Source organism: Euleptes europaea, chromosome 2 (genome assembly GCF_029931775.1).
Source record: "Euleptes europaea isolate rEulEur1 chromosome 2, rEulEur1.hap1, whole genome shotgun sequence".
Taxonomy (NCBI): Eukaryota; Metazoa; Chordata; class Lepidosauria; order Squamata; family Sphaerodactylidae; genus Euleptes; species Euleptes europaea.
In genome coordinates, this window is record NC_079313.1 from 9,544,112 (window position 1) to 9,571,215 (window position 27,104).

A 27,104-nucleotide genomic window follows, 5' to 3' on the forward strand; every position below is an offset into this window, starting at 1 on the left:
GAATGTCCTCTCACCTTGAAAACCCTGCGGGGTCACCATGAGTCAGCTGTGACTTGACAGCACTTTCCATCACCTTAAAGACCATCAAGAAATCCCAGGCTATGTAAGCTTCCGAGAGTCTAAGCACCAGTGTGGTGTAGTGGTTAAGAGTGGCGGACTCTGATCTGGAGAAATGGAGAAATGCGCAGGAGTGGGGAAACCAACCAGGTTCACCAGATTAGAGTCTGCCGCTCACGTAGAGGAGTGGGGAATCAAACCCGTTTCTCCAGATCAGAGTCCGCCACTCTTAACCACTACACCACCCTGGGGCTTAGACTCTCGGAAGCTTACACACCCTGGGGTATCTTGTTGGGTCTCTAAGGTGCTGGTGGTGGAAAGTGCCATCAAGTCACCACTGACTCACGGCGACCCCCGCAGGGTTTTCAAGGTGAGAGGACATTCAGAGGTGGCTGGCCATTGCCTGCCTCTGCAGTTCAGCAGAGGACAGGGCAGAGGCGTTTGCCGTTCCAGACAGAGAAAGCCGCAACGTGAGGCTCCATGGCAGATCGAACGCGGGCGAGCAGAGGGAGGAACAGGACACAGTGCTGCGAGGCTGCCGGCTGGGCCAACGGATCCCGCTGAACAGTGACATGCCCCCGAGTATACCGCGGAGGGGGAAACGGACGGTTCGGCCCTCCCCTCGAAAAGAGGGCATCTCGACTCACCATCAACACTTCTGCGCTGGTCTCTTTGATCGCTATTTTCGTCAGCCCGTTCATCCTGGGGCTCGATGGCTCGTTGTCCGAGAGGACGATTACGTCGGGTGACGGGACTCTCTCCTCTCGACTGGCGTCGCTGTGGGGGGACCAAAAGAGAAAGAACGTCAGGGCAGCACCAACCGACCCTCGAGCACATCCATATTTTGTTTCGAGTCATAGCGTTTCCTCCCTGCTTCCGTGGGGGTGCGGAGTTTGGACCCTGTGATGTGGGGCCTTTACTAAACCAAACCAGAGATTTATCCAAAAAGGAAAATCAGGCAAACCTTCTCGATTTGCACACTGTATTGTTGGTGGATAGTCCGACTACTTGGACGCAGTCATCTGCTTCTTACATTTTTAGCACAGAGCTGGGCTTCTTCTGGGGAGGGGGCCGTGGCTCAGTGGTAGAGCCTCTGCTTGGCATGCAGAAGGTCCCAGGTTCAATCCCCACCATCTCCACTTAAAGGAACCAGGCAAGCAGGTGAAGTGAAAGACCTCTACCTGAGACCGTAGAGAGCCGCTGCTGGTCTGAGTAGACAATACTGACTTTGATGGACCGAGGGTCTGATCTCTAGCCCAATACAGCGTAAGTGGTTCTTAAAATTCTAGCGATATGACACATTCGACCAGAGGACACTCCCCCAGGGGGTCTGAATGGGTGAAGCGGCTCAGGTGGAAGGGAGACCCCCACCCTCAGCCCCCCGGAAGCACCAAACCAACACCCCAGACGCAATTTCCAGACTCCCACAAGTAGAGGTGGAAGGAAAGGAGAAACAGCCGCAATCATTTGAGGCGCCTCTAGAGGGCACGCCAATACAAGCAAATTAGTTTTGGAAGTTTGAAGAGGGCGGCTGGCCCTAGGATGGAGGGGTGTGTGTGTGTCCCATTGGTAAACTCCACCAGCCCCACGGGTAAATGAGGGGGTGGGGACGGAAGCAAGCAAGCAGACCACACAGGACTTCAACCAAGACCTGGCTTGTGGCAGGGAAGAGCCCTGGGGGGGGGGGGAGAGAGACAGTTTTTTCAAAAAGGCAAACTGCCTTGCATTTGACATCCCTGTCTGAAAAGCAGTCAAGAGAGCAGGGGGGCTCCCTGCAGAACAAAACACCCCTCCAAGCTCCCCATTTTGGTAACCTGACAGACAACAGCAATTCAAGGGGACTGGGTTTTATGGACCCCATCTCGGAAGGGATTTCCAGGGGTGTCCCCCCACCCCAAAAATATGTGCGCTGTCTCAGACAGACTGGATTTTGCGATGGTCAGGTACAAAGACCTCGTCTTCCAGCCCTTAGAAAGCAAACCTCAGCTCTGGCAAAATCTGACATCCATGTTTCTGGGGAAAGTACGGGGCAGGCACCCCAACAAGTTTAGGGAGGATGTGAGTACCCAGCTTGCTGGGGATAAAGTGTAGATGACTGGGGAAGGCAATGGCAAACCACCCTGTAAACATAGTCTGCCTAGTAAACGTCAGGATGTTACGTCACCCTATGGATCAGTAATGCAAAGGGGACTACCTTTACCTTTTTAGTGCCATATCAATGCAAGCATAGCTGACCTGGAGAGCCCCAGGCTAGCCTGATCCCATCAGATCTCAGAAGCTAAGCAGGGTTGTCTCTGGTTAGAATTTGGATGGAAGATCCCCAGCGAGCACCAGGCTTGCGACGTGGGGGCAGGCAATGGCAAACCACCTCTGAACGTCTCCTGCCTTGAAAACCCCATGCAGGGGTATCAAACTCAATTGTTACAAGGGCTGGATATGACATAAATGTCACTTAGTCGGGCCAGGCCATGCCTCACCAGTCCAGATTGAGAGTGGGGGAGAAGAAGAGTTGGTTTTTATATGCCAACTTTCTCTACCACTTAGGGGAGAATCAAACCAGCTTACGATCACCTTCCTTTCCCCTCCCCACAACAGACACCCTGGGAGGTGGGTGGGGCTGAGAGAGCTGTGACTAACCCAAGGTCACCCAGCTGGCTTCATACGGAGGAGTAGGGAAACCAACCCGGTTCACCAGATTAGAATCCGCTGCTCATGTGAAGGAGTGGGGGAATCAAACCCCGTTCTCCAGATTAGAGTCCACCAGTCCAAACCACTACACCACGCTGGCTCTCCGGATAAGAGCCCTCAAGGGGCCGGATCTGGCCTGTGGGCCTTATGTTTGACACCCCTGCTCTACAAGGTCACTGTAAGTCAGCTGTGACTTGACAAAAATTACCTGTGGGGTGGGGATTTCATTGCCTGAAACCAGTCGCTGGGACTTTGGCTCCCAGCTCTGCTATGGAAGGGATTATCTTTCCTTGATCCTCTTCTTGGCCAAGTTTTCTTTTTTAAAAAATCTAGAATGCACTGGATATAACTCCATCAATGGTGGGAGGGGAGGACAACTGCGTGATTCCAGCATCGGGCTTGACCGGGAAAACTCAGCAGGGTCGCCAGCTCTGGGTTGGGAAATACCTGGAGATTTTTGGGGCGGAGCCTGAGGAGGGCGATGTTTGGGGAGAGGAGGGACTTCAGTGCCATAGAGTCCAATTGCCAAAGCGGCCCTTTTCTCCAGGGGAATTGACCTCTGTCGGCCGGAGATCAGCTGTAAAACCAGGAGATCTCCAGCTACTACCTGGAGGTTGGCAACCCTAAAATTCAGGTGGAAGGCGGAATGAAGCAACCACCTCTTTGAGTTTTGCAAAAGCAGGCCAGACGCCCATGTGACAATCAGGCACCAAAGGTCCAGCGGGTTGCCCAAGAGGTCCCTGGGGGGCTAGCCCAGCCACTGTCCCCCCCACCCCAAATCACTCATCACGGGGTACCAGCCCCTGGTACATTTCACTCCCCTATCCCTCCCCAGATCATCCCCCCCCCCGCTTCCTGGATGCTAATGAGGCCACCCCGGGGAGTCACGTGACCAAGGCACTCCCCCCCACCTCGCGCCAGTCACGTGACCCTTTCACCCGTTCCTTCCCACCGCCATGGAAAAAGCCATGGCAACCAGGCAGTTGGAACCGGTTTCGTGACACTCAAAGCTTTCATTTTGTGAAGTGCGTCGGGGAGGAGGAGGGGACAGGTAGCGGAAGGAGAAAATGGAGCGGGCCCCCGAGAAGTTTGCAAACAGAGAGAGGGGGAAGGCAGGACCATGGAGCATTCAGAACTTCCCATGATCAGCTGCAGCATCCGATGCAGAGAACTGGGAAAAGGAAGTTTGCAAAAAACAAACAACAACCTCCTCCCAAGACTTCACATGCACACATACACGGAACCAACAGGTTCAAATTAAATCAAAAGAGTTTCCGTCTAGACCTTAGGAACAATTTTCTAACAGTTAGAGTGGTTCCTCAGTGGAACAGGCTTCCTTGGGAGGTGGTGAGCTCTCCTTCCCTGGAGGTTTTTAAGCAGAGGCTAGATAGCCATCTGTCAGCAGTGCTGATACTATGACCTTAGGCAGATGATGAGAGGGAGGGCACCGTGGTCATCTTCTGGGCATGGAATAGGGGTTGCTGGGTGTGTGCGCGGGGGAGAGAGGTAGTTGTGAATTTCCTGCATTGTGCAGGGGGTTGGACTAGAGGACCCTGGTGGTCCCTTCCAACACTCTCATTCTATAATTCAAAACGACACTCTTCAGATTTGTACTACAGTGTGCAATCATGCACGGCCTGATCCGGTGCATGTTTAATTGTAAGGAGGCCCTTGTGAATCCAGCAGGGTTAACTCTCGAGGCAGCATGAACAAGACTGCAGGGTTTTGGGGTGTTTTTTGTTTTTGTTTTGGCCTTTAAGAAGGGATGTTCAGGAGTGACTGTGGCTCAGTGGTAGAGCATCTGCTTGGCACGCAGAAGGCCCCAGGTTCAATCACCGGCATCTCCAGTTAAAGGGACCAGGCAAGTAGATGAGGTGAAAGACCCCTGCCTGAGGCCCTGGAGAGCCGCAGCCGGTCTGAGTAGACAATACCGACTTGGATGGACCGAGGGTCTAATTCAGTAGAAGGCAGCTTCGTGTGTTCATGTGACAAGACTGACTCAGAAGGAAGCCAGCCACAGGCATTTGCAAAAGAAAACACATGCATGTTAAACTTGACGTCACTTTGTAGTAGTGACAGTCAATACTTTGTGGTAGTGGTTAGAGCAGGGGTGGGGAATGTCAGGCCCGGGGGCCGTATAAGGCCGCAAAATCATTTGGTCTGGCCCTTCATGGGTCTTGGCAGATCTCTAGCTCAGAAGGATGCTGCCCTGCCTGAATCTCTTGGGCCCAGCTGGGGACAGCAGAGCTCAAAAGCGAGTCGCTCTATGTGGCAGACACTCAGAGTCGTCTCTGGTCGTGCCTCTTGGCTAAATGTTTGAGCAAATACAGCAGGCTAATTTTTAAGTTGATAATTTTGTATGGCCCACGAATGATGTTATAAATATCCAAATGGCCCTTGGCAGAGAAAAGGTTCCCCACCCCTGGGTTAGAGAGTCTTGGACGAGGATCCAGAAAGCCGGGGTTCAAATCCCTGAGGAACCTCTCTGGGTGACCTTGGGCCAGTCATATGCTTTTGACCTAACCTGGGTTGTTGGGAGGTAACTTGGAGGAGGAGAAAGCAACACAGGCTACCCTGAGCTCCTTGGAACCAAGACAAGATAAAAACGGGGTGAAATACCAGAAGGAGAACCAGAGATTTAAGAGCAGCCGCTTGGCTTTCGAGCCTCCTGGGTTCGAGTCAACTTCAGGGGGGTTCAGGTCACACCAGATAAAAGCAGAGTTAGGCTCGACTTTTCGGACCTAAAGTGAAAAACCCGCATTTCTCTCGGAGTCACACAAGAACACATGAAGCTGCCGTGTACTGAATCAGACCCTCGGTCCATCAAAGTCAGTATTGTCTGCTCAGACCAGCTGCAGCTCTCCAGGGACTCAGGCAGAGGTCTTTCTCATCACCTACCTGCCTATCCCTTTAACTGGAGATGCCAGGGATTGAACCTGGGATCTTCTGCATGCCAAGCAGATGCTCTACCACTGAGCCACAGTCACTCCTGAACATCCCTTCTTAAAGGCCAAAACAAAAAACACCCCCAAACCCTGCAGTCTTGTTCATGCTGCCTCGAAAGTAAACCCTGCTGGATTCACAAGGGCCTCCTTACAATTTGGCTAGATGATCAACAGCCAAGAAAAAGAAGAGTTGGTTTTTATATGGTGACGTTCTCTACCACTTAAGGGAGAATCAAACCGGCTTACAATCACCTTCCCTTCCCCTCCCCACAACAGTCACCCTGTGAGGTAGGTGGGGCTGAGAGAGCTGTGACTAGCCCAAGGTCACCCAGCTGGCTTTGTGTGCAGGAGTGGGGAAACCAACCCGGTTCACCAGATTAACCTCCGCCGCTCACGTGGAGGAGTGGGGAATCAAACCCGGTTCTCCAGATCAGACTCCACAGCTCCAAACCACCGCTTTTAACCACTATGCCATGCTGGCATGAAGGCCAAAATCCTCCCCCGTGGCATCCTGAGGTACGCTTACTCTGGATATGAAAGCTCCATCAGGCCACTGTGGTAAATGGCCATGGATGATCCTGGCGGGCATGAATTGGTCTCATTCCCCTTAGCCACTTAAAACTAGGGGTCACTGCCATATCTTGTGACAGGGAGTTCCACAAGTCGCGCAGCATGAGAAAGACAGTCTCCTGGGGACAGCCCTTTGGTGTGGCCTTTGTCAACCACCCAGCTGATATCAAGAGTTGGCCATGATCACACCAGCCTGTAAACCAAGGGTGTCAAACTCATTTGTTACGAGGGCCGGATACGACATAAATGTCCCTTGGTGGGGCCGGGCCATGCCTCCCCAGCCCAGATTGGGGCTGGGGGGGGGGGCTGCCTGGCTCACGGGCTGGATAAGAGCTCACAAGGGGCCGGATCCGGCCCACAGGCTGTATGTTTGACACGCCTGCTTTAAACAGAATGACTGTACCGCGTCCATGACCAGAAGCAGTCTACCTCTGACTGCCAGAATACTGGGGACAAACAACAAAGGAGAGACCATTATCTAGGATTTGTAGTGAAACAGATCTCTGGAACAGATCTACCACTGAGCTGACCCAGCAAGGCAATTCCTGCGACAGATAAATAGGAACAGATAAATGAAGCTTCCATTTGCAGGAGCAACGAACTGCTAGCCATCCACTGAGGAGAAACGTCCTCCCTTTGCATCTTGCCTATTTTAAGGGCCTCTGACAGGCCGAGACCACTATGAAGGTTAAGACAGGCCCTTGGGTCTGATCCTGCACAGCAATTTCTTATGTATGTAGTCACAGGATCGGTCTACGTATGGTAGGGTACTGAGCTGATATTGTGGACTGCACAGACTGGAGAAGGAGATGCTTTTAAAATATATATAGTGCTCCCTGCTGGAAGAAAGCTAGCATACCAGGGTGAAATAATCTTACTCAGCCTGGCCCTTTTTGTGCTTTGTATTACTATTATTATTATTATTATTATTTAAATTTCTAACTCGCCCTCCCCAGCAAAGGCCAGGCACACTGAAAAGGGCCAGTGATAGAGCATCCGCTTGGCATGCAGAAGGTCCCAGGTTCAATCCCCGGCATCTCCAGTTAAAGGGACTAGGCAAGTAGGTGATGGGAAAGACCTCTGCCTGAGACCCCGGAGGGCCGCTGCCGGTCAGAGTAGACAATACTGACTTTGATGGACCCAGGATCTGATTCAGTATAAGGCAGCTTCTTGTGTTCATGTGAGTGCCCCTCAGTTCTAACATTTCCGAAAAGGGAGGAAAAGTTCTATATCTGTTTTCCCCACACCATGGAGTTCAAAAATGTGTAGGCATGTGCGTATGCTGGGTGGGTGGTGGGCAGCCTGTCTTTCCAAAACCAAAACCCCCCAAACTCTGCTTCATATAGGAAAGGTGCACCAGCCCTTGATAATCCTGGCCATCACTTCCTGATTCCTCCCCCCCACCCCCGGCTCTATGGTATCTTTTTTGCGATGAGGAGACCCATGCTGAAGGCAGTATTCGAAAGGGGGCTGCCCCTCCCGCTTCATCTATGCAAGGGCATTAAGGTACTGGCTTGAGTTTTTCCCCACAGCCGCTTTCCTAAGGGATCTCGACCCCCACTCCCAAAACCCAGGTAGAAGAAGAAGAGTTGGTTTTTTAAATGCCTACTTTCTCTTCCACTTAAGAATCAAACCGGCTTACAATCACCCTCCTTTCCCCTCCCCACAACAGACACCCTGTGAGGTAGGTGGGGCTGTGAGAGCTGTAACTAGCCCAAGGTCACCCAGCTGGCTTCATGTGCAGGAGTGGGGAAACCAACCCAGTTCACTAGATCAGCCTCTGCCGCTCATGTGGAGGAGGGGGGAATCAAACCCGGTTCTCCAGATCAGAGTCCACCGTTCTTAACCACTACACCACACTGACCCTCCATTGTGTGTGTGTGTGAAATAAAGTTACGTGCCAAAGCAATCCAACAAGATAATATTTCTCTCTCTCTCTCTGCCATCCATTCCCCAAAACCAGAGGAACATCCCACACAGGCTAAAATTTGTGTGTCAAACGCAGTAGCTGCAGGGTGGGGCGACGAACAGACACACGGAGTTTCGCCAGCAGAACTTGCCCTCCCGGCACAGCAGGTTCTTATTTTCAATTCCAAGGACATTTTTAAAAATCAGCACACCCTAGTGATTTAAGGGACTGGAAAAGCCAAGGGTGACGAAGCATCACAAACACCAATAGGAATCTTAAAAGGTCCTGGAGAGCGAAGGGGGCTTGTCGCACGTCACTCTGGCATCGTACGTGGTCCAGGAGTTAAAACCACCGCAAAGTCGACAGCAGTCCTCCGAGTCGAAGGATTCTATCGGCGCTTTGAGGAAGGGCCCCGGCTCAGCAGCAGAGCTGCTGCGTGCTTTGCATGCAGAATGTACCGGGTTCGATCCCTGGTACCGCCAAGGAAAATCAGAGAATCACAGAGTTGGAAGGGGGGAGGCCATCTAGTCCAACCCCCTGCTCAATGCAGGATCAACCAGAGCAGTGGTTCCCAAAGTGGGCAGTACAACCCCCTGGAGGGCAGTGGGATTACCCAGGGGGGCAGTAAGAGGCAAGGGGGAGCAGGGGGGTGCTAAAAGTGGGCCCCTTCAACTGTGTTGCTGGATAGGGTAGGGGGCACTGGGGTTGAGTTTGTGGAACCAAGGGGGCAGTGGCCTGAAATGTTTGGGAACCACTGGCCTAGAGCATCCCTGACAAGTGCTTGTCCAGCCTCTGCTTAAAGACCACCAGTGAGGGGGAGCTCACCACTTCCTTAGGGAGCTGATTCCACAGTCGAACAACTCTTACTGTAAATTCCCCCCCCCCCAATATCCAGCTGATTCCCCACTCCTCCACATAAAGCCAGTTGGGTAACTTTGGGCTAGTCACAGCTCTCTTTGAACTCTGTCAGCCCCATCTACCTCACAAGGTATCTGTTGTGGGGAGAGGAAGGGAAGGAGATTGTAAACTGGTTTGACTCTCCTTAAAAAGGTAGCGAAAGTTGGCATATAAAAACCAACTCTTCTTCATTTTGGCAAGCTTTGGGGTTCAGCTTATGTGTTATTTTGGGACGGAGGGGTGGGTTTGTCCTTTTTAAACAAGAACTTTCATAGGAAACTCCCTTGGACTGATTAGCTTCTCACAGCCTACCTTACCTAGCAGGGTGGATTGTGAGAATAAAACAGAACGCCACCTAGGTCTGTTGACCTCAGCTCCTCGGAAGAAGGCTAATAAAGAAATACCCTATTTCTCAACGAGTTTCAGCCTTTCGGCCAGAAATGCCAATCAAACTCAGGTATGGCAAAACTGAAAGCAAGGTTCTGTTTCACGTTTAAGCCAAGGCGCAATTTTGCCTTACACAGGCTCCCAGCTCTCGAATTCACTTTTGACCTCAGGGTCTTGGGACATAGGCCTTCCCTGAGAGTGATCCAAAACTTGAAATTGAACGGCTCCACATAAGGAGGGAACCCACTGGTGTGTCGGATGGCCGTAGCAGTACTTGAAGTAACTGAAGAGGAAGAAGAAGAAGAAAAGGAAGAAGAGGAGGAAGAGTTGGTTTTTATATGCCGACTTTCTCTACCACTTCAGGAAGAATCAAACTGGTTTACAATCACCTTCCCTTCCCCTCCCCACAACAGACACCCTGTGAGGTAGGTGGGGCTGAGAAAATGTGACTGGCCCAAGGTCACCCAGCTGGCTTCATGTGCAAGAGTGGGGAATCAAACACGGTTTACCCGATTAGCCTCCGCTGCTCATGTGGAGGAGTGGGGAATCAAACCCGGTTCTCCAGAGCAGAGTCCTCCGCTCCAAACCACCGCTCTTAACTACTACACCACGCTGGCAGAAACCATGGTCAATATATTGAGGAATGAACTTATGAAGATCCCCATCAGATATTGTGACGTGTGTCCAAGGGAAAAGATTATTAAATGTGACTGTTATCTATGAAGCTAAAGATCGGCCCCTCCATTGGTGATGAAGGAGGATGAAATCAGAGAAAACCTCGAAATTATCCACAAAACAGCCTTGTCTTTCTGAAATCACATGTTCAAATTCTCGAGCCGGAGGTACTGGGGACTGAACCTTCCAGTGGAGGAGGTGCTCAGAGAAAGTCTGGCCCACCTGCAGCAGCTGAGCTTAAACATATATACACACACAGAGACCTTTCTGCGGACACAAAAAGGGTATGAAACGAAATCACAAGGTGTCCCACAGTTTGGGAAAGCTCTCTCGGGGAAGGGCGGGTGTGACTTGTGCCGGAATAAAGAGAGGACCTCCCCCCACTCTCAAAAAAAAGACAAAGCCGTGAGGTTTTGGATGACTAAATTTCCTCCCCTTGCAGAGGAATTTCAATTCAGGCTCCTCTATTCCTTCTCAACTCAAATATTCCACAAGTCGATATTGTGGCGGCTCCTAAGAGGAAAGCGTTTGGCCCCACAGATATCGGCTGGGGTCGGTTTCCAGACGTCTGGAGTACTACAGAATTACTGGGGTTACACCAGCAGGCTTCCCCATACATACTGCCTGAAGTGTACACTTTAAGTGTGCGCAGTAAACCGTCTTAATGAATCGGGTCCTCGAAGGTCGGCGTCAGAACACAAAGCAAGGCCCAGGTCCACCGAGTACAAAACCAGCCCAGACAGCAGCCAGCCCAATGCCTCTGGAAAGTTTGCAAAAACAGTTTTTATCCTTCAGGTAGACTACCTCTGACCATGGCAGTTCCACCAAGCCTAACAGCCACGGGCAAAACCAGCCTCCGAGGATCTAGGCCATTTAAGTTGCTGCTTCCGCAGCTGGGAACTCCAGGGGCGAACCCCGCATTGTGCAAAACAACAACTGCTTTGAGGTTCCTGGGAAATCTCACGCCGCTTCAATCTGGAATCGCCCCGGAAAGGGAAAACCAAGTGAGATCACTGCCTCCGCGGCCACCTACCTTTTCGAGGTGCTCATGTCCACCGGCTCGTCCCCCGTCTGCACCTCCACTTTGATGGTGGCTTTCATTTCCCCTCCTTTTAACAGTCCCGGGACTCTCGCTGACGTGGGGTCAGTCTTTATCTTAAGGTCCCCGTCTTCCTCGTCGGCCTCCGCCCCCCCCAAAAGCTTCATCTTTTTACTGTCCACGTCGTTCAGGTTGCTCTCGCGTTCCAGCGCTCGCTTCTGGCTCCGCGTCCGACAGGCTTCCTCCGTCATTATGGTGCTCTGGGAGGACACGAGAGAAGAGACAAGAGGGTGATTGGGGGCTGCTGCCGGTCCTCCGGACGGGCGTTTTTTACAGGCCGCACGAGTTTCCAGAGAGGGCCAAACTCTCGGGCGCAACAGGAGCCATCTGGCTCCGTGTGCATTTGATGCTCCCTTCATGCAGTTTTCACTACAAAAATTTTGCGCATAAAGAGTCAAATGCATCTCCCAGTCCTGATAAATCAGGGCGGACTGGAATATGCTTTGTCTCCAAACTCAAAAGTGCAAAAGAAGGAATAAGCAAAAAAAGAAGGAGAAACATTTTAGAAGCAAGGAAAATTGCACAGAGAAGCGGTTTTCAAATTAAACTATTATCCAATTAAGCCCATACCAGTGTTGGACCAAAACTTGCTCAAATGGAGTCGTCTTGCTGGAAAGGATCTTGGAAATGCCACCCCCCCCCAAACGCATGCACAGGAACTTGCTTTTTGGGAATTCAGGGGCAGGGTTTTTTCTCCCAAGCCACCTTGCCTGCAGGTTCTAGACTGGCCGCTGGGCTCAAAAAGGAAGGAAGGGATTTCACAGAGTTGCCTCACTGGAAAAGATCTTGGAAACACCCCCCAAACGCATGCACGGGAACTTGCTTTTTGGGAATTCAGGGGCAGGGTTCCCCCCCCCCAAGCCACCTTGCCTGCAGGTTCTAGACTGGCTGCTGGACTCAAAAAAGGAAAGAAGGGATTTCACGACCAGTGTTTGCAGCGCGCCAGCCTTTGCAGTGGGCTGCTCAACAGACTGAGGATGCCTCCAAAACAGAAGCACTTGAGTCGGTGCTTCCGCAATTTAACCAGGACCCCCAAAACTTGCTGTGCAGGAAGTAGGGGAGGGCCTTTGGGGGGGAACCATGATTTGAGGAAAGGGGCTTTGCAAAGTTAGTTTGGGGGGCTTTCTTCCCCCCCTCTCCCCCCCTGCTCGTGGGCTGCTGCTCCCCGCCCCAAGCCTGCTCCACTGTTACCTGCAAGACAGACACACATATCTGATGCAAAAGAGCTGAGTCAGTTTGTGATCTCATGACATCACTAGGTCCACACATGACCTTTCCCAGGATTCAGTCGGAGAGACAAAGCACTTTCCAGAAAACCGGTCTGAGCTGGTTCCAGACAACAAGCTAAGTGTTGTTAACCCCTCGCGGGGAGACACCACCGCCGCGGTGGGGCGACGGCTTCTGCCTGCTGCAGCCGGCATTCCAGCACAGGCGGCCCAGAGCATCTCTCCCCACCCCCACCCCTTTTAAAGGGGCAGCGCGTGCGCGCACAGAGCCAGGCACGGCCGCGATTGGCGGTGCCTCCTTCCGTGCCAAAGTAGTCCTGGAAAAGCAGGAGCCTGCAAGTAAAACTTTTTTTTGGGGGGGGGGGGGAGAAAGGGAGGAGACCAGGAAGATGTAACTAGGACGGGGGCAAAGAAGGGAAAAGCGGACCAAACTGCTTCCTGAATCTCTCTTTAACCTAAGAAAGGTCAGCTCCCAGGAATGGAGACTGAGGAGTCTCCTCCGGCAAAGCTTCTCAAACTGTGGGTCGCACACCCAAAATGAGGTCGCGTAACTGAGCATGGGGGTCGCGAAAAAGTTGGCAACAGTATGCATTTTAGCATGCAAATTTGCTTTTATCTTTAATAAATGGTAATATTATATGTATACCAAAGAATTGTTTTAAAATAAATCTCTTTATGATGTATTATCAGTAAATCTTTGATTTGTATACCTATGCTATATACCTATATACCTGGGGTCGCGTAAAAATTTCTCGGGCGAAAAGGGGTCGCGAGTGGAAAAGGTTTAAGAAGCCCTGTCCTAGGGGAAGGATCAGACCGGAGGGTGAAGCAAGTCGCTAAATTCGGTGCCGCAATTTATATGATCCATCAGACAAAGCTGGGGCTTGATAACTTAAAATGGAGAATGTTTTATTAATTCGAGGTCTGTTTAAATTATATAAACTGTCTACGAATAGTATATCCTATAGTTATTGTATATTCTCGTTTTAATTCTGTAACTGATGTGAGTGCTTTTAATGGCATTTGCCATATTAATAAATGAACCGGAATCTCTCACAACTTCTGGTGTAGTGGTTAAGAGCAATGGTTTGGAGCAGTGGGCTCTGATCTGGAGAACAGGGTTTGATTCCCCCACTCCTCCACATGAGCGGCGGAGGCTAATCTGGTGAGCTGGATTTGTTTCCCCATTCTTACACATGAAGCCAGCTGGGTGACCTTGGGCTAGTCACACTCTCTCAGCCCCACCTACCTCACAGGGTGTCTGTTGTGGGGAGGGGAAGGGAAGGTGATTGTTACCTGGTTTGAGTCTCCCTTAAGTGGTAGAGAAAGTTGGCATATAAAAACCAACTCTTCTTCTTCTTGCTTTGGGGAGGAGTGGCGGTGAATAGGGTTTCTAAGATGCCCTGGCCCGGAAGATAAGTCTTCTTTTTTTAAAGGGGAGGGAGGAGAATGCAAAAGCTGTCTCTGCTCCAACAGGCCCTCCCTTTCCGAGACCGGGAGCGAACCATCATCCATTACTTCTCCTCCAGGATGGGGCAAGCCTACCGCTTTTGGCCTGACTGCTTGCACCAGAAGCAAGCAGAGGAGAGCGACGAGGATGGTCGGGGGCCTGGAGACCTGGCCCTACGAGGAAAGGCTGAAGGACTTGGGGATGTTCAGTCTGGAGAAGAGGAGGTTGAGGGGGGACAGGATCGCTCTCTTTAAGTATTTGAAGGGCTGTCACTCAGAGGAGGGCAGGGAGCTGTTCCTGTTGGCAGCAGAGGAGAAGACTCACAATAATGGGTTTAAATTGCAAGTGGATAGGTACCAGCTGGATATTAGGGGGAAATTTTTTACAGTAAGAGTTGTTAGACAGTGGAGTCACCTACCTAGGGAGGTGGTGAGCTCCCCCTCACTGGCGGTCTGTAAGCAGAGGCTGGACAAGCACTTGTCAGGGATGCTCTAAGCCAGGAGTTCCCAAACTTTTTGAGTTATGGAGCTCTTTTCTGGAGAGAAATTAATTATGGAGCACTAATTTTCACCTAGCACCTATATACTAAACCGAATGACAGTAGTATTTTTCTTTCCAATCTCTTCACGGAGCACTAGGAGATGTTTTCCTGGAGCACCAAGTGCTTGCTGGAGCAGTTTGGGAATCTCTGCTCTAGGGTGATCCAGCATTGAGCAGGTGGTTGGACTAGATGGCCTCCATGGCCCCTTCCGACTATGATTCAAAGGGATTAGGCCGCTTGAGGGACAGCACACCGCAGTTGGGAAGAGAGCTGCCTGCAAACTAAGGGGGTGGGTGAGAGGGGGAAGAAAGAGAGAAAAGCAGAGCTGAACTGCTTCCTTGCAATTCTGAGAACTAGAAATCGGTAAAGGAGGCATGGGTGTCCGCTCTCCTGACCTAAGCCCAACAGCGGCAGCGAGAAGAACTGAAGCCGGTGAGTCGGGCTGGCCACAGAAGCACCACTAGAGATGATGCCTCTACGACTGAGCAGCCCTATGAGGCTTAGGGCTGTTTAGCTTGGAAAGAAGGCAGCTAAGGGGAGACATGACAGAGGTCCATAAAATTATGCATGGTGTGGAGAGAGTGGACAGGGAGAAGCTTTTCTCCCTCTCGTAATACCAGAACGAGGGGTCATCTGCTGAAGCTGGAGGGTGAGAGATTCAAAGCAGAGAAAAGGAAGTATTTTTTCACTCAACGCAGAGTTAAATTGTGGAACTCCCTGCCCCAGGATGTGGTGACGGCTGCCAACTGGGAAGGCTTTCAGAGGGGAGTGGACATGTTGATGGATACCAGTCATGATGCATACCTGTTCTCTCCAGAATCAGAGGAGCAGGCCTATTATATTGGGTGCTGTGGAACACAGGCAGGATAATGCTGCTGCAGTCATCTTGCTTGTGGGCTTCCTAGAGGCACCTGGTTGGCCACTGCGTGAACAGACTGCTGGACTTGATGGACCTTGGTCTGATCCAGTATGGTGTTTTTTATGTTTTTAATGTGTGTGTGTGTGGGGGGGGGAGGGGAGAGCAAGGCCTCTAAAGCTGAACATGGGGGGTAGGTTCCTGGCCCACCATAAACCTCTCAGGTGAGGTCAGCAGAACCCCACGGCTAGCACCGGTTAACTCCATGCTTCATTTTATCCACTCCAAAGACAGTCAGACCTGGCCTGGACGGCCCAAGCTAGCCTGATCTTATCAGATCTCAGAAGCTAAGCAGGGTTGGCCCTGGTTAGTACTTGGATGGGAGATAGGGTTGCCAACCTCCAGGTACTAGCTAGAGATCTCCAGCCAATAGACATCAGTTTCCCTGGAGAAAATGGCCGCTTTGGCAATTGGACTCGATGGCATTGAAGCCCCTCCTCTCCCCAAACCCCGCCCTCCTCAGGCTCTGCCCCAAAAACCTCCCCGCTGGTGGCGAAGAGGGACCTGGCAACCCTAGCTCCACCAAGGAAGTCCAAGGTTCCTTCTCAGAGGTGGGGCAATGGCAAGCCACCTCTGACCATCTCTTGCCTTGAAAACCCCATGAGGGGGTTGCCGTTAAGTAGGCTGCGACTTGAAGGCAGAATAAAAAGAAAGGAAAGACAGCCTAGGTCACCCCAGGGGCCAAGAGAGACACCTTTTGCCATCAGACCCAAGGAGCACTTTCTTGCATTCAGATTCAGGATGAGAGACTTGGAAGAACTAACTTCTGAACTAGCTTTCCAATTTCTAGGCGGACTCGATATGCCAGCTCGCTTCCTGCAGAACTCCTGATCTACCTTTGCTCAGACCGCCAGCTCGCTCCCAGGAGGCATAGGACTCTCCCCCACCCCATCCACCCCACGGCAAGTAGCAATGGAAGCCTTGGTAGAGCCTTCCTACAGGAAACTTTCAAGCTGCCCGCTCGTACCTTGGCTCACCTGGCACCGAGAGCCACGAAGAGCCCTCGGCTGCCATTTGCACCAGGGAGGAAGGGATCCAAGAGCCCTTTGCCAACGTTATAGAAGAAGAAGAGTTGGTTTTTATATGCCAACTTTCTCTACCACTTAAGGAAGCATCAAACCGGCTTACAATCACCTTCCCTTCCCCTCCCCACAGCAGACACCCTGTGAGGCAGGTGGGGCTGAGAGAGCTCTTAATAGAACTGTGACTAGCCCAAGGTCGCCCAGCTGGCTTCGCGTGGAGGAGAGGGGAAACCAACCCAGTTCACCAGATTAGAGTCTGCCACTCATGTGGAGGAGTGGGGAATCAAACCCACCAAAATGTAGCTGCTGTCATTAAGCAAGTTAATAAGCTCAGCTCAGCACCTCAAAGGGCGATGCATTGCCTGGGGAGGAGGAAGAGTACCACGAGGCCAGCACAAGGAAGGACCTGCTTCCAAGCTACTGAGGATCTTGAGTCCACTAATGACGGGAACGCAAAACAGGCTCTGGTTTGGGATAAGGGGTGGGGGCTGCTGAAATAGGGATGGGTAGAAGATAGAACCGTGTTGGCGAACCTATGGCACGCGTGCCACAAGCGGCACGCTGAGCCCTTTCTATGGGCACGCGTGGAGCCGCCCCCCCCGCCCCCTCCTCGCGGCCTCGACGCCATCTGCCTCCCGCCGCCCCACTCCGCCTTAGCAGCAGCGCCGCCGCCCCACCCAGGCGCCGCTCCAGACCCGCCGCCGCCTGCTCATGCTCGGCCCCGAGGGCTGCCCTGCCGGCCGCACCGCTACGCCCGCCGAGTCGCCCCCTCCCCCTCCTCCGCCCCCTTGGCTGCCTGTCCCCCTCCTCCGCCCCTTCTCGCGGCCTCGGCACACTTTTCCGCCGCGCCGCAGCCAACTTTGTCGCGGGGGCGACTCGGTGGGCGTAGCGGTGCGGCCGGCAGGGCAACCCTCAGGGCCGAGCATGAGCGGGCGGTGGCAGGTCCAGAGCGGCGCCTGGGTGGGGCGGCGGCGCTGCTGCTGAGGCAGAGCGGGGCAGCGGGAGGCTTGCGGGCGGCTGGCAGCGGGCGGCTCTTTTGCTTGGACTTGCCACTGAGATGCACATTTCCCCCATCCAGATTCTCAAAACTGCATGGGGGGGGGTTGTTGTCTATTTGTGAATGGGAGGTTTAGCCTTGGACTTGCCACTGAGATGCACATTTCCCCCATCCAGATTCTCAAAACTGCATGGGGGGGGGGTTGTTGTCTATTTGTGAATGGGAGGTTTAGCCTTGGACTTGCCACTGAGATGCACATTTCCCCCCATCCAGATTCTCAAAACTGCATGGGGGGGGGGGTTGTTGTCTATTTGTGAATGGGAGGTTTAGCCTTGGACTTGCCACTGAGATGTACATTTTCCCCCATCCAGATTCTCAAAACTGCATGGGGGGGGGGGTTTATTGTCTATTTGTGAATGGGAGATTTTGCCTTGGACTTGCCACTCAGATGCACAACTCAACAATAAGCCCCCCTGCAGAGTTTTGAGAATGCAGATGGGGAAAATGGTGTTTGTCAGTCATTGCCATGATTTAATTTTATGGATGACAAAGGATAGCACAGTTAGTTCTGAAAATAAAATCCTTAATGTGTGGAATTCTCTGCCAAATAATTTTAAGTCAATGAAAGCACTTGGGATTGCTTTCCTTACTTTGTTTGGATCATCTTATGCTTGTGAGCATAAGATGTTAACGTATGAGTTGTTTTTTCTAAACTAAAACCTCAGTATTCAGGTTAAATTGCCGTGTTGGCACTTTACGATGAATAAGTGGGTTTTGGGTTGCAGTTTGGGCACTCGGTCTCTAAAAGGTTCGCCATCACTGAGATAGAATCATAGAGTTTGAAGGGACCACCAGGGTAATCTAGTCCAACCCCCTCACAATGCAGTGACCCCCTACTTCATGCCCAGAAGATGGCCAAGAGGCCCTCCCTCTCATGATCTGCCAAAGGTCATACAATCAGCATTGCTGACAGATGGCCATCTAGCCTCTGTTTAAAAACCTCCAGAGAAGGAGAGCTCACCATCTCCCGATGCCAGATAAACTGTAGGGGGGGGCCTCAACGTGCCTGCCGGGTGTCACGGTCCCATGAGTCCAGAAGCTTACGCACCAAGGCTTGCTCCGAGAGAGGGAAAGGCGTGAAATAAATTCATCCCAGCTCCGTTTCCGCCAGGAAGGGGCATGACAAAGGCTTCATGGGAAAAGACAAGACTTGCAGGATGGGCCAGAGGTTGCTTCAGCTAGATGCTCCGGGTCTCGGGGGAAGTAAGGGAAAAAGAGCAGACTGCCTTAAGGGAGCCTAGGGGTTGCAGGGGACGGTGGGGCTAGGTAGAAGCTAGGCCTACCATACAGGGATGGAGACAGAGCCAGGAGAGTTAAAAGCCCCCCCCTTTTAAAGTAGTAAGAGTAGCTCTAGTCCTTTTGGAGTGGCAAAATATCTACAAAGAAAGTTGGCTTTATATGTCAACTTTCTCTACCATTTAAGGAAGAATCAAACTGGCTTACAGTCACCTTCTCTTCTCCTCCCCACAACAGACACCCTGTGAGGTAGGTGGGGCTGAGAGAGTTCAGAGAGAGCTGTGACTAGCCCAAGGTCATCCAGCTGGCTTCGTGTGTAGGAGTGGGGAAACAAATCCAGTTCACCAGATTAGCCTCCGCTGCTCATGTAGAGGAGTGGGGAATCAAACCTGGTTCTCCAGATCAGACTCCACCGCTCCATACCGCTCTCAACCACCACACCACGCTGGCTCCCAGGTAGCCCCATCACCCAGCCCCCCCCCCTCCTCAGGCTTCCCCCCCCCAAAAAAAATCTCCAGGTATTTCCCAACCTGGAGCTGGCAACCCTAGGCCTGTGGAAGCCAAAGGCAACTTCTTCTGCCAGCGGCTTTACCGACATACACATCGGGGTTATCGGGTGCAGATCTAATGTGGTCATCCTTCAAACCCCTCCCTCCCCAAAAGCCTCCCCCAGCATCGGAAACAGGTTATAAATCCCCCCCTGTCTGCATTTCTGCACAAAAAAATCCTATAATCCCCCTCCTGATTTTATTTTATAATCACTGATGTATGGTGGTGCAATTTTTAAAGAGACAGAAAAATAAAGCAAATCTAACCAGCTGGCTTAGTGGCAATAGAGGTCCATGTGTTTTTAATTTTAGTCTTTAATTCTCCCCCCTTCCACCATAAGTAAGGAAACAGGTATTTTAAAATGTGCTTATTCTGTACCCTAGAGCATACTTACTAGGTAAAATATGCCAATCAATTTTTTTAGAAAAGTTTTATATTTGATAAAACTGGCCAAGTTTAACACACCCATGTGAGGTGGGTGGTTGGGTAGGGGAGACAGAATGGACTTGCTGCCTAAAAAGGGGGGGAAAGCAACTTATTATTTGGGGAAAGCTTTAAAAAAAAAAACAAGACAGGCTTGAGGGAAAGGCCTGCCTGGGAGGCCCTGGGCTGCAGCACATGAAGGGTTAACCTCTGCCATGTTCATGCCACTCACCGATATGTCCATTAAGGGTGTTACATAACAAAATGGCAGACCTTAACCCCTTCTGCGCCACACTCTCCCGACAAGGCCTGCCTGTCAGTCATGGGCACTGATCTTTTGGGGAGGTGGGGGGAGGGGACAGCTTAAGAAGCCCTCACCCTCCTTGCTAGGGGAGAGGATTGCAAACACACACAATTTAACACTGGCTTCCTTGGGGTGTTATTTTTTTTTTTTTAACCTTTTAAGAAGGTAAATTTTAATTTTTAAAAACTGAAAGCCACAGGGGGAGTCTGAAAAAAGGGGGAGGGAGTTGATTTTAGAAACCCGGATTTGTAATTAGTCAAGAAACATGGAAGGGGGGCTGGGACACACACACAAAAGCATATCCTGCTCCCTCCTCCAACAGGACCCCCCCTCCATCTGCAAGGAAGGCCAGAGGCAAAAAGAGTTCCTTGAAATTGCTCTCTAATGCTGTCGCTTTTACAGGGCAAAGGATGCAGTCTGTGAAGGCGCTGGGGGGGGGGGGAAGGCCCCCTCCCTCTCTGCTCCAGGCAGCCCATCAGCCCCCCCACCCTCCTCAGGCTCCACCCCCAAAAATCTCCAGGTGTTTCCCCAACCTGGAGGTGGCAACCCTAAGCCCGCGGAAGCCAAACACAACTTCTTCTGGCCCAACGGCTTTACCGAGAGTATCGGGGTTATTTGGGTGCTACATCAGATCTGCATTTTTAAATGCTGATTCACGTAGGGGGGGGAGAGACACCTCCTTGCAAGCAGAAACTTAGCCTATCAAGGAAAATGCTAGTTTTTTATCTGCAGGGAAGGTGTTTTTTTTTTTTTAAATGCAGGAGGAACATTCAAGAGCAAAACCATGCTGTTCGAAGTGAGAGCTGCCCGTTCCATCAGCAGACAGCTTTATCCACACCTGGCTTGGAATGGCACATGAGGCAGCACAGACAGAACAGCAGAGTCTTTCAGCAAAGCATGGCGGGCAGGAATTCAATGGGTGCAGCTCCCCCTCATCAGCCTTATAAATGCCTCACCCTTTGACTTTCCGCCCAAGGGGCAGTCCTGATCCTTTCTCCACGGGGCTGCCCTTTTAACAGGGCTGCGGCTCAGCTACTGAATTCAACCGCTGTAACTCTTCCCCTGTGAATTTCACAGGTGGGATTTATCTATCGCTGCGCCGGCTGGAGAAGAGAGTGCTTCTGAGCATGCTTAGAGTATTCTCCCGCTTGATAAAAAGTCAGCCGGAAGGGGTTTCCCTAGCCCTACCCACTCACCTGACTGAGGTGGGAGTCCTGCTGAGTCCAGAAGGCCACTGGGATGCTTGCCCATAAAAATGGGGGCCACCACATCTGTACTGCAACACCCCCCCCCAGGTAAAGGGAGCTCAATTCGAGGGGGTGGGCGTAGATGCATATTCAGGGCCGCAGCATCAGAACTGTGGCTGAAAACCCACACAGAGGGGGGCACCAGCAGCAGCTGAAGGGCCCCAACAAATGGAATAGGGGTCACTGGGGCTGTGTGTGGGGGGGAGGTAGTTGTGAATTTCCTGCATTGCGCAGGGGGTTGGACTAGATGACCCTGGTGATCCCTTCCAACTCTATGATTCTATGACCCTTCAAGTGGGAGGGGTTGGGTCTCTAACCTATCCACCCCCAACTCCAATTCCTGGCTGCAGAGTGAGGCCGGGTACAGCAGAATCCCCCCCCCCAATTGCAAAGTGACCTTGTCAAAAATTAAGATCAGCCAGCAGGACTGGGCAAGTTGCGACTGGCCCCTCTACTCAGAAGCACCCTTCACTGTGCCCCCTCCCCATAAACTGAGAGCTCCAGGGCTATTAAAGTAAGCCTCCCCCCCCCCCTGCCAACCTCCTGGCTTGAAGTTCTCCAATCTGCCCCTCGACCCACTGGTTTCCCATGTGAACTTCATCAGGTAGACACAGAAGACCCCAGAGGATCCTGCTCAGAGCTTTCTTGCCTGGCTGGTACTCCTTCCCCGGCCTTTCCACTCCACTTCCCCCTCCCCCACAAACAAATTCAAGAAAATCTCCTGCGTGCACCAAGCGGGAAACTCCCTGCACAGGGGCCTTAACACACATCCCACACATACCCCAAACAGGCCCAGGGGCCTTAACGCACATCCAAACACACCCCAAAGACCTCTGACCAAAAGCATGCAGCTTCGACCACAGAACTTGAACTCGAGCCGAGTATCAAAGGTGAATCTCAGCGTCAAAACCCTGGCTCTTGTCAATGGGGAAAGACTCCCAGTCCTTCCAGTCCCAGTCGTGGCCCTGACTGTCAGCCTTCCATCCTGCCTTTACTCCAAATATTTTTTTTGTGGGGAGGGATCCCATTTTTATCTGGCCTTCTGGTGAGGTAGGCTAGGTTGGGAGCTGGTGATTGGGCTAAAACCACCAAGGGAGCTTGGAGATTATGGCGGTGAACACACAAAACTGCCTTCTACTGAATCAGACCCTTGGTCCGTCAAAGTCAGTATTGTCTACTCTGACTGGCAGCGGCTCTCCAGGGTCTCAGGCGGTCGAGGTCTTTCCCATCACCTACTTGCCGAGTCCCTTTAACTGGAGATGCTGGGGATTGAACCTGGGACGTTCTGCATGCCAAGCAGATGCTCTACCACACAGCCCCTCCCCGGTGGGGATATTTGAACCCAGGGCTCCACAATCCCAGCCCATCGCCACACATGGCTGCTGTACGGCCAATAGCCCATACGCAACCCCCACCTGTCAAAATACTGCTCCTTTCAAGACACTGAAAGGGTGGAGGGATTTTTTTTTGGGGGGGGCAATGTACTCCATTCCCCCGCAAGCTTTTTGAGCCTGATCCATTCAGAAGCATTTTTGGTTCAACCTGCCTGGGCTGCTTTTGGGGTGAGGAGATAAATCAAGAAACACCGGGGGGGGGGGGGTGTCCAGTGAAAACCAGCCCCAATTTCAGTGAATTCAATTCTGTCCTGCTCTGCTTTTATTCTGACAGGGCAGGCTAACGAATTAACCAAGCAGCACTGACTCAGGGCTACACATTCAAAGACTATGAAGATGCCCCATATACACACAGAGGGTCCTTAGTAGTTTTCCAAATGGTGGCCCGCGTCGACCCCCATCTCAGGTGGTCTGCACTACAGACGTGCAGCAATGTGAATGAAGTTTGTGCCCTGTAAATCTGCAACAAATCTACTATGGCCAGGGAACCCGAGTTTCACCAGGGGAGAGGTTGTGGGTGCGTTGGGGGGAGAATCCACCTTAGTTTATACCACTGAAGTTGAGATTCACAAAAGGGTTGATCTTACCAGAACATCACAAACCACAACATCTAGTCTGGCTCACTGCTTCCCACGGGGGTGCACAAGCCCCATTGCTGACCCCCCCACAGGGGGTGCACAAGCAGGGCATGAAGACACCACGCCCCATTGCTGACCCCCACCCCCAAGGGCCCTACAACTGGTGTTTGGGGAGAGTTCCTGATAACAGAAGCTCTGCTACCTTCCTGAAAACAAGATGCATTGATGCACCTTACTAATGGCCACTATTTCAGGTATCTTTAACGGGGGGGGGGGGTTTGCAAAGTTACTGCCCCCCCAATAAAAAAGCAGGTGGGGTAAACCCCAGCCCATTCGCAGGGATCTTTTGTCCCTTTGAAAACAAGCTATCTTGGATCCGGCCAAGGAAGCCAACCTACATGTTTGGAATTTGCTACTCAGATAGACTGCTTCAGAACACATAGGTTCCACTGCACTGCTGGGACTCTTTCACTTCATTCTGCACGCACCACCAGGCATCTTAAAAGTCCAGATCTCCACAGAGGGTTCCTACCTGTCAGAGACACTCATGAGTTCTAAAGGAAGGTCTGCGTCCTCTGAGTCGAAGAGAGCCAGTGGCAAGGAACCTACAGAGAGAAGAGAAGATACTCTGAGTCATTCATGGAATTTTTTTTTTTAAGAAAAAGAAAAAAGTTATGATCACAGTGATTTGGGTGGAATACAAACGCAGAGACACATTGAATTGGATTATTTACACAATAATTAGAACGCGGGGGCATCTGCTGAAGCTGGAGGGTGACAGATTCAAAACAGATAAAAGAAAGTATTTCTTCACACAACGCCTAGCTAAATTGTGGAATTCTCTGCCCCAGGATGTGGTGATGGCTGCCAACTTGGAAGGCTTTAACAGGGGAGTGGACATGTTCATGGAGGAGAGGGCTGTTCATGGCTACTAGTCAAACTGGATACTGGCCATGATGCACCCCTATTCTCTCCAGGATCAGAAGAGCATGCCTATTATATGAGGTCCTGTGGGACACAGGCAGGATGCTGCTGCTGCAGCCGTCTTGTTTGTGGGCTTCTTAGAGGCACCTGGTTGGCCACTGTGGGAACAGACTGCTGGACTTGATGGGCCTTGGTCTGATCCAGCAGGGCTTTCCTTATGTCCCTATAATCAGTGAGACAAGCTGTCTGCAAATAAGAAGCAGTCACAGGAAAAAAAGTCTAACTTCATTAATACCTTTATCATTTTGACGGGCCAAAACTTTACACGTACATAGGTGTCTTCTAACCTTATCTCTAATCTATGGGAATTTTCAACCCTTCCTGCGTCCACAGGTGGAAGAGCCAATGCCAAACCATAACTAAATTCCTGCAACTTGGCTTAATATGCTCACACATGAAAACACACATGAAGCTACCTTATACTGAATCAGACCCTTGGCCCATCAAAATCAGTATTGCCTGCTCAGACCGGCAGTGGCTCTCCAGGGTCTCCAGCTGAGGTCTTTCACATCACTTGCTTGCCTAGTCCCTTTAACTGGAGATGCCGGGGGACTGAACCTGGGACCTTCTGCATGCCAAGCAAATGCTGTACCACTGAGCCACGGCCCCTCTCCATGGCTCTCCAGGGTCTCAGGCAAAGGTCTTTCCCATCACCTAATTGCCTAGTCCCTTTAATTGGAGATGCCGGGGATTGAACCGGGGACCTTCTGCATGCCAAGCAGATGTTCTACCACTGAGCCACAGCCCTCCCCAGTATATTAATACTCCCAGTATATTTATAAGCATATTGCAAAAATACCTGTCACCAGATTATCTGGGGGTTTGATGCTGCTGAGTTTTCTACAGTTGTAAAGTCAACCACTCACAAAAACTTGCAAGAGCTATTTGTGAAGCTCGATGCCACTGAAGAAACAGAGGCCAGGACCCTAAGAACTAGTCAACCTCCCTTTATAACCAAGCAGGAGTTGCAAAAGTAGTTTGTGATATCGTATTTGTATAAAGGAAGAAAGGAAGAAGCTTCATTAGGGGCTCAGACACCCACAAAGGACCCTGACTGCAGGTAGGTCCCAATACAGCCAATGTGCCAGCTGACTATTTGAGAAAACCCCAAATTTAGAGATTCTCCATTGAACACATGAAGCTGCCTTATACTGAATACTGGACCCTCGGTCCATCAAAGTCAGTACTGTCAACTCAGAGTGGCAGCGGCTCTCCGGGGTCTCAGGGTGAGGTCCTTCCCATCACCTCCTTGCCTAGTCCCTTTAACTGGAGATGCCGGGGGATTGAACCTGGGACCTTCTGCATGCCAAACAGAACTGAGCCATGGCCCCTCCCTAATTGCTGTATAGACCACCTAAATAAAGTGTGTGAGCATTTAAATAGCACGGTTATGCTCGGTATTCTAAACTTAGCATGCAGGATGACTCTTCCCCCACACACATAACACACACAGCCACCTACTCCTTTGGAGCCCAGGGGAATTCCTGCACTGCCCCCCCCCCCTCAACCGGGTGCCTCGAAGGGCTGAAAATGTAGCCACCAGCACGGATCCTACAACGTACAGGCCCTCAGTAGGGGCACAGCTCAGGAGGCAGAGCCCCCCCCCCATGCATGCAGAAGCCCCCCCCCCGTCCAATCCCTTTCTTTTTCAGCTCTTGGAGAGCGGCTGCCAGCCAAACCAGGCTAGAGGGTCTGAGAAGAAGAAGAGTTGGTTTTTATATGCCGACTTTCTCTACTACTTAAGGAAGAATCAAACCAGCTTACAATCCCCTTCCCCTCCCTACAACAGACACCCTGTGAGGTAGGTGGGGCTGAGAGAGCTCTAAGAGAACCGTGACTAGCCTAAGGTCACCCAGTTGGGCTTCACGGGGAGGAGTGGGGAAACCAACCCGGTTCACCAGATTAGCGTCCGCCGCTCATGTGGAGGAGTAGGGAATCGAACCCAGTTCTGCAGATCAGAGTCCACTGCTCCAAACCACCGCTCTTAACCACTACACGACGCTGGCTCTCAGGATGAAACAATCTCAGAAATATTTTAAGCAGAAGCAGCCAGCAGTTCTGGTGGCGTTTGAAGCACCTTCCCTTTTACTTCCGGCTTGGAAAAGATTTACCACTAGAGTAAGAATGATCAGCTCTCAACTCCTCCCCCGCCCCAACTCCGGAGGTACCATTCCAGGTGCAGTCCACTCCTGGAGTGAGCCATCCCCAGGAACAGTATCTCACGCATAGTTGCAACAGGGATCCTCCTCCACGGGCTCCATCTCTGCAGTGGGAGCGATTGAACACCGAAACCCACCACAGGGGGCGGGACCCCTGCACATGTTGGTTGGAAAGAGTTAAAACCAGAGCAATTAATCATGCAGAGGCACACCGGGCAGCTCCAGATTTGCAGGCAGAAGGTCCCAGGCCCGATCTCCCGTTGAAAGTATCTCAGGTGGCAGGTGTGTAGGGGCAGACCTCCCTCTGCTTGGGACCCTGGAGAGCTGCTGCCAGTCAGAATCGACAATACTGGGCTGGGAGGATCAATCGCCAGCCTCTGTATAAGCCAGCCACGATATCGAGACACATACCATACCCACCATGGCAGGCGGTTTGCAAGACTCTCCTCCCCGAAGCAGCACACAAGACCGAGTCAGGTTCACATGCCCCCTAAATTTGAACACGGCGCACAACTCAAAGCATCCTGAGAGCCTCCAGTAGGCTTCTAGTCAAGTGGTAAAGGAAGGATTTGAAAAGAGGGGGGGGAAGAGAAGGAAATTTTCCACAGGAGGTACAAAGCAGGATTTCCAAGCGGCCAGAAGGCAAGACTTAAAAGCAAGTTGCATCTCTCTTCCCACCCACCCCCCAAATGGTGGTTTTGTGCCCATCTGCAAAAGCCTATAAGGTCTATTTCCAAACGCACAACTCTCCTAGTCTACTCAGTGAATCCGAATCCAGCTTTCCCCCCTTG

General features: G+C 51.6%; 1 protein-coding gene across 4 annotated transcripts in view; it reads right to left on the bottom strand.

The window, feature by feature from the left end:
* Positions 1–27,104, bottom strand: part of GATAD2A (GATA zinc finger domain containing 2A) — an 82,909-nt gene that overhangs the window by 12,424 nt on the left and 43,381 nt on the right. For 2 of the 4 annotated variants that reach the window (XM_056845142.1, XM_056845141.1), the window contains exons 2-4: positions 23,703–23,775; positions 11,162–11,427; positions 705–834 (exon numbers count right to left, since the gene is read on the bottom strand). In XM_056845142.1, coding sequence (XP_056701120.1) covers positions 705–834; positions 11,162–11,418 — 387 coding nt within the window. In that variant the 5' untranslated portion in view covers positions 11,419–11,427; positions 23,703–23,775. Of the gene's footprint in view, positions 1–704; positions 835–11,161; positions 11,428–12,418; positions 12,556–23,702; positions 23,776–27,104 lie in introns of those variants that run through there. The other 2 variants (XM_056845140.1, XM_056845139.1) reach the window with 1 other exon arrangement.